The sequence below is a fragment of the Alligator sinensis genome, unplaced genomic scaffold, assembly GCF_000455745.1.
Source record: "Alligator sinensis unplaced genomic scaffold, ASM45574v1 scaffold293_1, whole genome shotgun sequence".
Lineage (NCBI taxonomy): Eukaryota > Metazoa > Chordata > Crocodylia > Alligatoridae > Alligator > Alligator sinensis.
In genome coordinates this window covers 940,808-952,383 of record NW_005842158.1, presented here as the reverse complement: position 1 = coordinate 952,383, position 11,576 = coordinate 940,808, and the positions used below count along the sequence as shown (strand labels likewise).

The window sequence follows — 11,576 nt, the reverse complement described above, 5'->3', positions numbered from 1 at the left end:
CTATTTGTGCAACATGCATGTGCTGTGCAGGACATGTTTGGGGCAAATGTATGTGCACAATACTGTAACTTACTGGATGCTATCGTTGGTGCTGTAAAATCAACCTCTTCTATCTTCTCCTTGACTCAGTTCCTTCTAGATACACACACTCAAAATGTATTTTAGATATAAGTATATATAGCGTGCATATATATGTGTGCGTGTCTGTAATACTCCATATATACTATCTATAAACACACACACACATACTAGAATACTGTCCCCTCTTCTGGTACCCATACTTTAAGAATGATATAGAGACACAGAGAGGTTTGACAGAGAGAGTGAGAGAGAGAGAGTGAGAGAGAGAGAGACATGTCTACACATGCATGTACACTGATTTAAATTAACTGCACAGTAAGCAGGAATAGGCTGGCATCTACATGTGCAGGTGTTAAAGCACATTAACGCTTTGTGTGGACTGACTTGGGACTAAAGTTAGTCCCAGGTCAGTCCACACATGCAGGGTTACTGCACAGTAAGGTGTCTACACATGCGTTACTGTGCAGTAACTAATCAGGCCTAAATTTTATACCTGCATAATGCAGGTATCAAATTTATGCTCACATCAGTGTAAGTTGCCATATTTACTGTGCAGTATGGGCATACCCGCACTGCACAATAATTTCAGTTACTATGCAGTAAATGTGCATGCGTAGATGTGTCCAGAGAGGGTTTGATCCTGATATCTATATCTATCTCTATACCTATCTCTATCTCTATCTCTGTACACCGATAGATAGATAGATAGATAGATAGATATGTGCTTTGATCCTGATTCTTACTTAGCCTGCTGTGAGTCACCCTTGAACAACACTATAGATGGACTTGACAAATCATGACTATTTTTAAACAGAAACTCCTGCACTGTTCTGAGATTTCTAAATCCCTTTGCAAAAGAGCACAACAAAGAGAAATGAAAGGACTGAACTCTAATTATTGTTATGTTTGTCGAAGAACCATGCTTCATGGTTACATTTCACACTAACAGAAACTTGGATGAAATGCAGATTATTTTGGGAGGTCACCGGCTGTGGTTTTGATTGCAAAGTATTTTTTAAGGTAAAATGTGTAAGAATTCTGCATTTTAATACATAGAAATGTCATAATCCTTTCTAAAATAATTCGAGTCTATTAAACCAAATCCAGGGATAAAACAGCAAATTGACCAAGTGTAAACTGTCAGTATCTTAATACTCACCATCATTATTTCACATAAAATAAGTAAAGAAATTACACCTGCATTACTATTATTGGTGTTACAGTAGAGTTTAGACCTCTCAATGTGCTATATGCTGTGAGAAGAGATGGTCCATGAATTTACAAGTTTACAGTCTCAGTAGATAGGATGGGTGAAGCACTGAAAAAACCTCATCAGCATTTTACAATTAGAGAACTGAGGCAAGGGGATAAAGTTGGTTGCTCAAAGTCACATAGGGAGTCCACAGCAGAGGTAGGAATTCAAACTGTATGTAGTGTCCAAGTCTACTGTCTTAACCACAAGACCTCTCCTCTTATATCATTTCTAGGGCATATCATGGATAGTCAGTCAAGGCATCTATCTTTTAATCTGCCTGGGGCCATATTCTCCTGTCACATTCATGTGTGTCAGAAGTATGAAACAGGAGTTACTCTAGATAAATCAGAGGGGTCATTTGGATGCTGAATAGTACAAATGAGAGGAAAACCAGAGCATTGGATTCTTTCTAAAGTAGCCTGACACCCTCTTACTTTATTCTTGTCTGTCTTTTTGTTCCTGTAACCAAAATGTCTCCATCCTTTCTAGGTTAAGCTTCCCAGAATTTCACTTTTCCAATCCTCTTTCCCACCCCCATGGAGGTATGGAGCTATGCTCTCAAACTGCTTAGCCCCACTTCAACTCTTCCCATTCAAATGCGCAGCCAGACATTTCCCAACTGTCAGAGGCAATCCAGAAATCACACTGAATATTTCTTTGAACCAGCCAACCAGCCTGAACAGTCATTACTTTTCCTTTCCCTTCAGAGTCTCTTGTGAAGTTTAACTGCTCTGGAGGTTTAACAAGCTCTTACTCTCATTGCCGATTCCACTGTTTTCTGTGCCCCACATCCTAAGGGAGACGCTGACACCGAGCTTTCCTACCACTACTAAATCCAGCAAAAGTACTGGGAGTGCCAGAATTTTACATAATGCATCATCTAATTATGCTCAATATTAGGGTAGAAGAAAATGCCCAAATCCTATTCCATCTGTACGAAGTCTAAGTCTTTGCTACCATTAGCACACAAAGTATGTGACCCAAAAGAGAGACTCTGTTCCACCCAGTGAGATGCAAAATCTCCAGGTCTCTTAATGAACAGCCTCATGGATTCCTATAATTTCAGAATACAGTCTGGCAGAGGTGGCACAGCTATCTGAACCCATGCCTCTAAGTGACAGACAAGGGATAGGAGATGGGAAGGCCCATCTTTTGCCCAGTAGTCTACTGGCTGGGCCACTTCTCCGGAAAGTGCAAAACCTGAACACTAGGTCCTCCTCAGCCAGAAGTCATTTGAAAAAAAAAAAACACAAAATGAATAAACAGAGCTGGGAACAAAAACCAGAGCCCAACAACCCCTCTGTCCCAGGGGAACGCCTTCCTCATCCAATTGCCAAGACAGGAAACAGCTTGTGTGTGCTCTACCTTGCTCTAGTGACTGTGTTATTTTCCAACAGTGGTCCAGCTTCGCCGGTGGCCCTCAGCTTTATCCAGCCCATACCCCAATGGTTAAGACACTTTCTTATAAAGTGAAAGTATGGGTTTAAACCCCTGAAGAGGGTCAAGAGTCCTGGTATTCTACTTCCTAGGTCTCAACCCAAGGCTATCGGCAACAGGCAGGAATATCTTGTTTCATTGAACTGACCAATATGGGGTTTTTTTTAATCAAGTAAAAATGTTTAAACTGCACTTTTCTAACTCAAACAGGCCAGCCACCCTAAATGATTGTGTCACCCGGACTGAAATGTAGCCCCAGTTGCATGTGCTGTGTGATGCAGGAGAATGACACAAGTCTGGTGCATTATGGGAGCTGTAGTCCACCAAGTGAGCCTGATGATTCCCTTCTCCCATCTGCCAGATCTTTGGCTGGATAAGATTTCCTTTAAAAAACCCCAGAGTCATCTGACTCCCCTAAACCTCATGAAGCTCAAACATCTGGGTCCACCTTAAATTGTGGGAACTTCCAGGTATTTCAGCCCATAAGAGACAACAAAGCCTGAAACGGAGCTCACCTAAGGCAAGAGGTTTATTACTGATCTGAGTTAACTCAGCAGAACTGGTCTGAGTTCATTCAATCTCTATATGGGGAAGTTTGAATTTTCATTTCGATTCAAGCTGTTGGAACAATACAGACTGATATTTCCTAATAAATATTTTTTTGGCATTTCCCTGCTAAGAACCATTTTGAAATGACAATCCCTCGTCTCATTTGGGAACAAAAACAGAGTCTGAGATGTCCGAGTTAACCAATGGAGAGAAATGTCAATTTTTTGTTCAGCTTTAGTTCTCATTCACCACGTACAGGTGAATAAGAGCGAAGAACTGCCTTTGCCTTTCCAATCTGTCTGTGCATATAAACAGGTGCTTGTACTGGTGCCCATAACCGTATCAGGGGAGCCATTAAGTCAAAGACATCAACATTTCACTGACTAACAGAAGAGCCAGAAATCAAATAAGCACTTGAAAGGAGAAAGTTTCCTCAAGCCAGGTTGGTTTTATACTTCCCTTAAAGTTCATTGACTAAGGCTCAGCATTGCAATATTGAGCTCTAGGCACCTGCCATCTACTGAAGTTTTCAGCCCAAACTTCCTTGACCAGAGGTCTGTGGCCTTTTGCGGGCATGGGCTGGAGCTTGTGACCACTCGTCCCCATGCTGGATGGGACTTCTTCACAGGCAGGATCCAGCCCCCAAACCAGAGGTTGCTGACCCCTCCTCTAGACAATGCATGAGGAGAATTGGGTGCCTGGGAACATGACCCTCAGATATTTAATGGGAGCTACCCAAGTGCCAGGCACAGAAACAGGTCCCACTCCTCGGAGGAAAATGGGCACCTAATCCCACTCCAGGTTCATAGCCCTGGACCCTTTTCTTAAGTCCCTCTGAGGAGCAGGCCCTTAATCCCCTTGTGCCTCAGTTTCCAACCCAAAGCATACAGATAACCGCATAGCACTTCTTTACAGGGATGCTAATAGATTACGTAGAGAAGTAGGGATGGAAGGGACCTCAGGTTATAAAGTCTAACTCCCTGCCTGAGGCAGGAAATGTCCCATGTCCTACAGTGGGATCAAACCCGTTGTCCCGGTGTTATTAGCACTGCTCTAACCAACTGAACTAATGCCAGGAAGAAAATGCTAAGACTGTGAGGCACTCAGACCATGCAGTGAGGGGGGCATGCCAGAACCAAGAACATAATAATTGTACGTGGATTAATTTGAACTATTCAACTCACATCATTTTCTCTCTACAGTTTAGGGGGGAGGAAATTAATTGTAAAAAGAGCTTCCTTCAGGTAAAAGAGCATAGGAATAGTCTCACAGTTAATAGCCTCTTTCAGCTTGGCACGCTCCATCTCTTGTCAGGATATGCATGTTGGAGGTGGACTAGTTCGGAGCAGGTATTTAATACAATTCTCTCAGGGCCAGATGGTCAGTTATTTTATTATTTAATTTGTCTTCTACTCTTCATCTCAGATCACTGCAAGCATTAAAACAAGCTTTTTTTTTCTGTGGGTATTATATTTAATTGTGAAATGATCTATTTGTCTGTCTGAGTTTTTTCTCTCACTCTCCAACTCCTTCCTCTCTGCAGGTTTCCATTATTACACATCTGAAGATGTTATAATATTTGTTTCCTAAAATGACCTGTATTGTTCATCCCCCCTCCTCCACTGGAAAAGTGTACCCAGGAGACCACCAGTGCCTCCCAGTGGTAAGAACTGGAGCCCAGCTCACATTGACAGGGATGTTTCTGAGCTTTTTCCCACACCACCTGTACTTCTTATCGCCCCCCAGCCCTCTCCCTGACTTCAGAGAAGAAAAAAGAATAAAGAAAGCTGTCTCAAAAAGACAGCAGACAAAGAGTGTGTGGAGAAATATCTGAGCCCCTTAAAACACATAGCAAATGATTTATTTAATAAGGATTCTTGTCCTACTTGTGAACAAGCCTGCAAAGTGTTCGCTGATTTTGCTACATGCTTCGAAATCATGACCACCTCCAGGAACACTGATTTTATAAGTAGGGAGGGAGGGAGGTAGATGAATAACTGGATGGATCAATAGAAAAATGTAGTCATTATAATTTTCATATAGTTGGGGATGATTCTGCTTTGAGCAGGGGAGCTGCACTAGATGTGACCTCCAGAGGTCCTTTCCAACCCTCATTTTCTATGACTCGATGAACAATTTACTGTCCTTTAGCCTCAAAAAACCTTGAATATATCAATTAGTAATATGTAGCTGATTGGAGGTTTTATACTGCATAATATTTAAGCATCCTGCAAGTGAGATCAATAGTAATAACGAAGTCTTTACTGAGTTTCAAGTTGCCTCTGCTAATTAGCATAAAAATAGGCAATAGATGCCACCAAATTGACCACCCCAGGTCTTCCTTCTTCCTTTCCCTTTGCAGTGGACTCCAGAAATGTGACTACAATCATATAAGCAACTGAATTAAAAAACTGTCGTATGCTTTCAGATTGGAGCCAGTTTTCCATATAGGGCAATGAAGTTAAAAGTACAGTTCTCTTGGTAATGGATATGCTGCTTTTTTTTAAGGTATTCTGCAAGGGGCTACAAAAAAAAGGAGGATTACTAGAAAGGAAAACTATGCAGTAAATAATTGGACATAACTACAAGTAAAATAGGACCAGGCTTACTAACACAGACCATGGTTAGAAACCAAGCAGACACTGGTAACTTGAACACGGTCCCAAAATGCAAAGCAGGTTTATTCTGCTGTGGTTTGGGTTTGTCGGTTTGATACAAAGCCTCCCTGCCCTGCCCTGCAATGCAACAAGTCGGCCTCAAAGTTGTTTTTAATGGGCAATGTGCACTGATGATTTCTGCAGGTTGGAAAAGAGGCAAAGAAGTCAGATTTTCTTTACAGGGAAATAAAATCTGAAGCTGGATTGTATCTGGGTTCAAAGTGGGGGGAGGGGGGAGGATCCTCCTAATTACTCTTCATGAACCTCAGAGCTACCATATGGATCAGTCTGGAAAAAAAGAGACGTGTCTCCAGTAATGGGCTGATGCGATTCAATGTGGAATTGTAGCCGGCCTTTGTAATACTGCTAAACCCCTTCCCCACCGAAGAAGTCAAATGCGAAGAGCGTCTAAAAGACAGGACTGATGTTGCCCAGTGTGTGCGTGAGAAGAAGGGAAAGAAACAGGAGAGGATTCAAACTAGAGATATTTCAGCTTGAAATGGTTTGTCTGCATCTTCCCTGGCGCTCAGGGGCTCCAGCGACCAGCAGAGGGCAAGCACCGAGCTCTGCTGATTTACTTCCCAGCTTTAGCCAAGAGCACATGTTTGGTGGAGGGGAAGAGGAATATTTTCGTGATGATTAAGATCCTTTGTGGTCCGAAACACAGAGGAAAAAGGGATGAGAGAAAGCGTGTTTATGAGACAGTAACTTTAAGATAAACGGATAGAGAAAGAGAGAGAGAGGGAGAGAATGGGATAGATAGATAGATAGATAGATAGATAGATAGATAGATAGATAGATAGATAGAAGAGCAAGGAAGCAGGGAAGGAAAAACTGACCAAATTGTTATAGAAAAGTGGGAATATAAATCAAATAAAATGTGCGTTGAAATAAAGTAGAATTTCCATGACCATAACCATAAACTGTGTGTGTGTGTGTGTGTGTGTGTGTGTGTGTGTGTGAGCGCGCGCACGTACAAAAGAGAAGAGCTATTCATGTGAATAAGTAAAGGGGACGATTTATTTTGCATTCTTTTACACACCCCCGTTTTGGACCCAACATTAAAGTAAGAATCTTACTTGACTGTACAAGGCAGATGCAACTCTGGAGGTTTTCCAATACATTTTGAGTTGTGCTTCATGTAGTATTTTTTTTTTAAATGCGTGCGTGAGAGGGAGAGGGAGAGGGAGAGTAATGTATGCGGTAAAATAGCCATCAATATAATTTCTAGAAATGAAAAGCTTTAGCTGTTTGTAAATCCTCATTGTAGGCTGTAGCCCATAAAAATCGCAGGGACTAAAAAAGCTTTTAAACTAGACAGACAAGAGTTATTGCTTCGGGTCAAATCCCAACAGAGGGCGCTGTTACCCCGCTCAATGATGGATTTCAAGACTACATTTGAAAGCTTCTGATGAAAATATGTGGACTGCTCAGCTCTGGTCAGTTTGGAGCAATTTCCTTGGATTTTTTAATTCTTTCAAAGTTGGGGAAGGAGAGTTTGGGGATTTTTTTGTTTTTAATCCCAACGCACTTTTAAACCGGGATACCCTCCTGCAAGGATAAGGTTTGAAGTATTACCTTGAAATGACATCATTTAGGCAGTTGCTCTGACTCTGAACACTTTGCCCTTTGCAAGTTGGTTTGCATTCATTTACAAAAATAATGTGTGTGTGTGTGTGTGTGTGTGTGTGTGTGTGTGTGTGTGTGTAATGCGTTTGAAAAACAAAACCCAAAAAACCACAGCTGGACATCGTTTCTGAAGGATGACGTTTATGCCTGCTGCTTTTTAGGACGCGTCTAATACCTTTCAGGTAGATCTCGTTATGCATTTAGATAAAGTAGTAGAAGGGTTTCTCTTTAAAATCACTACACTATAATTCGATCGGGGAGAAAATAAGTTCTCGTTAAATTCAATCTCCCTGCCCCCCAAATGATCAGCAGGGAGGTTGTAAATCTGAGTGCTAATAAATATGGGACTGGAGAATCCGAATTTACAGCTCAGCACATTATTTGAGTTGGGCAGCAGTGGTCGATGCATCGATTTGATCTTCTCTCTCTCTAATCGGAGACGTGGCACATGTATAATTTACAGTAGCACGAGATGCTAACCAGTGGTAGAGCACCAGGTATCCTAAAAAAAAACCCCAACACGCTGCAGAACTAGCCTTTTCGAATATGCTTCAAAGACTTCAGCAACACTGGAGGTAAAAAGGAGAGGGGAGCGGGCTGCGGGCATCCTCCTTTTGTCAGCCTGGTATTTTTCTATCTGAGTTATAGCTTGCAAACATGCAGCTCCCCCCAACCCCCGTTTAACTGGCCTTTTTTTTTTTAATAGTTATTTTCCGATCACTATTGCTTGGGTTGAAGGGGTCGCCCCGACCCATTCCAGCTCTGCTGTCTCCTCCCCATGCCGCAATAGAGACAGTCCTGGCAGCGAATCCTGCTTATCTGCTTTAATAACTTCCAACCACGGGGAGGGGGGACCCTGCCCGGCTCCTCATATAATACCTCTCTGCTGTTTGTTTCTTCCCCTTGGTGGGTTGAGCTTGGTGGAGATGCACACTTCGAGGTGGGGTGGCAGAGCTGGGCAGACGAATTCCCACTTTCTGATTCTGTGTGTGTGTGTTTCTTTCTTTCTTTCTTTCTTTCTTTCTTTCTTTTTTTTAATGAAGATTTACTTATTTACTTGGTAGCTTCGTGCATTTCTTTCTTTCAAGCTCCCCCGCTGTTGGCTTGTAAAGGCTCCGTTGATTCAAGTCTAAAGGACTAGCTTAGCTCCCTATGTGGTCACATGCGGCTCGACAAAAGATATGTATAGGCAGCGCTTGCAATCACAGAGCTAGGACCCGGGGACGAGGAACACCTTCTTTTCTTACGCACGAGCCTATTGCAAAGCGCAGTTGTTTGCTTCCAAAACAGGAGATGGGCTCCGCTTGCCTCAATGATTTGTCTCCTCTTTGCCATAGCGGATGCTGAGACAAATGGAGAAGGCAAGCGAATGCTAGACTGGACAAACAGGGGGGTGGGAAAGAGGTTAGAAAGGTTTCCGATCTCCCCCCCCCCAAATCAAAGGGGTCAGGGTGGAAGCATATAGGGAACTTTGCTGGGACAATGTCTTAAGAAAGTGCCTCCTCGCTGCTCAAAGGCGTCCTGCTTTGCCGGGAAAGTGTCCCAAGCTACACCACATGCGGCTCCAGTCCCGAGCAGAAGGGTTGCAAATGAAAGGAGCTCCCTTTAATTCGCCACTGCCCCCTTAATGCTCAGCTCGCGGGTCCTGCTGCAGAGCGGAGGGCAATTTCTGGGCATGTAACGAAAAACACAGTGGAAGAAGGGAGGGGGGGTGCATAATATCTCCCTATAAATGTTGAACAATGTAATTTAAAAAGCCGAATATTCTTTCCTTTTAATATAAAAAGGGGTCCCCAAAATATCTGCTCTCTATCTCTCTATATACAGCTTGGAGAATAATGGGCATATAAAACCTCTCGATTTGTGGGTCGCAATATGTGAATGTGCATATATAGATAAACACTCATGTATATGCATATGTGTATTGTAATTTATCACATTAGTATATGTACATGCATATATATGTCGCTTGGTATATATGTGTTTGCATATACATGAGACTATATAGGTATATGCAGTGCTGGGCGATTATATATACACTAAGATATAGGTTTGTCTATATGTGGAACTAGGTGAGATTTTATAGATATTCACATATATTCGTTGGTATATGTCCATGTGCATGCGTGTATATGCCTTTTGCTGTCTATATGGGAGTATAAGTCTATATGTATATGCGTATATATATATAAATATATATATAAAGCCACATATATGTCTGTAGCTGTATGTAACTATGTAACAGATAATGTTTTACTATCCGATTGAGGTTTACTTCTGCAGCCTATTGTTTCAGACAACAGATATAAGTTGCGATGGAAGAGGAACGTCGGATTTGGTGTCTGTCCCCCATTTCCAATTATAGATGGATCATTACAGACAGAGAAGTACTGAGAATCCAGACATCTGCTCTTCACATGAATGCACTCACCTCCTAGAGAACAGGCTGCCATCATGCTCTGGAAACTGGTTGAAAATGTCAAGTATGAAGATATCTACGAGGTGAGTATATAAGATGCATGCGAGAGAGAGACTATAGGTATATAAAATATACATCTACAGGGAGAGATGTAGGTATATATAATGCATATAGAGATCTGCGCATACATCGAGGCACATGTAGAGACACACACACGGACTGAGCAAAGTCAGAGTAAAGACTTAAAAGCTTATTTATTTGCAGATTTCTCTTCAGCGTGCCAAGTTTTGAACTTTCTTTTTGGGGGGGAGAAAGCTGTTTGATGCGATTTAAAACATCAAAGCCCCGATCTAGAGGTGGGAAGGAGGCGACTGAAACGCAAGAGTTCGATTGTTTAGATCTCGAATTAAATATAATTCGATTAAATGAGGACAAATGTCAGGGTTTGGGATTTTTTTTTTTTTAAGCTTAAAAGAGAAAGGAAAGGGGAGCCGAGATCGGGTATACGTGGCTGCATTTCTATCTGTCTAGTTTCAATCCCAATCTAAAAGCAAAATGAGGTGGGTTGTTTTTTTCTCTCTCTGTTTCTCCTCTTGTGCCTTATTTCTGGGGTACATATGCATAAGCTTTTAAAAAAATAAATACATGGGGGTGTATATATATATATATATGCGTGTATATATATGTATGCACACACACACATATAACATATGTACACATACATACGGATATGTATCCCACTGTTATAGATATACTGTGCAGATAAATAGATATGCACAGTATATCTATAACAGTAGGCTATATATGTCTATATGTATAAGAGTGGGGTATATATATATGCACAGTATATCTAACCTCTCACGCACGAATACATCTATTCAGAGAGAGATGCATAGCGATATCATCAGGGAACAGTAAAAGTTGCTTGCATTTTTCAGAGCGCTTTGGGGTTTTGTTTTTCCTTCAGGATCAAGACCAAAAATGAGACCCATTTCCTAATCCGTGGCGGGTCCATGAAGTGGATCTTTACAAAACGCGATCACTCCATTTGCTTCTTCTAAAATAAGCCGATACTAAATTTGCCCCGCAATGAAAAAGAGGGGTAACGAAAAGGCATTTCTATGGTCTTTCATTTTTTTTTTCGTGGGGGTGTTTTCCACCCGGGAGCCGCAATTTAAGGAGATTTAAAAGGGCACGAGAGCCTTAGTTCAACCCAAGGGAAATTTGTTAAGTAGCTCCAAAAACGGGGAATCCCATTGATCCTGGCAGCAGGGCACTGCAAGCCCGTGCGTGTAGGGGGCTTGCTCTGCTCTGTGGAAGGGATGTCCGGATGGATCAAAAGTCAGGGCTTAATTCTGGAAGAGGCTGGATATTTCAAGCAGAGAGCTGATAGCAAGGGAGAGAGAGAGAGAAAGGAAGGAAGGTTACACGCGGGACGAGTCCTTCCTAAAATGAAGCGATCGAGAGAAAATGTGCAAAGGTTACTCCCCCGCAAAAGGTGCTTTTTTGTCTCTTTTTTGTTTCTTTTTTTGCCGGAGAGTCGCAGGCA

The 11,576-nt window shown here is 42.0% G+C and overlaps 1 protein-coding gene across 3 annotated transcripts in view; it reads left to right on the top strand.

Moving 5' to 3' along the window:
- Nucleotides 1–8,520: 8,520 nt before the first annotated feature.
- TFAP2B (transcription factor AP-2 beta) overlaps nt 8,521–11,576 on the top strand; it is a 54,503-nt gene continuing 51,447 nt past the window's right edge. For 2 of the 3 annotated variants that reach the window (XM_006025667.3, XM_006025664.3), the window contains exons 1-2: nt 8,521–8,548; nt 9,905–10,110. In XM_006025667.3, coding sequence (XP_006025729.1) covers nt 10,030–10,110 — 81 coding nt within the window. In that variant the 5' untranslated portion in view covers nt 8,521–8,548; nt 9,905–10,029. Of the gene's footprint in view, nt 8,549–9,904; nt 10,111–11,222; nt 11,526–11,576 lie in introns of those variants that run through there. The other variant, XM_006025670.3, reaches the window with a different exon arrangement.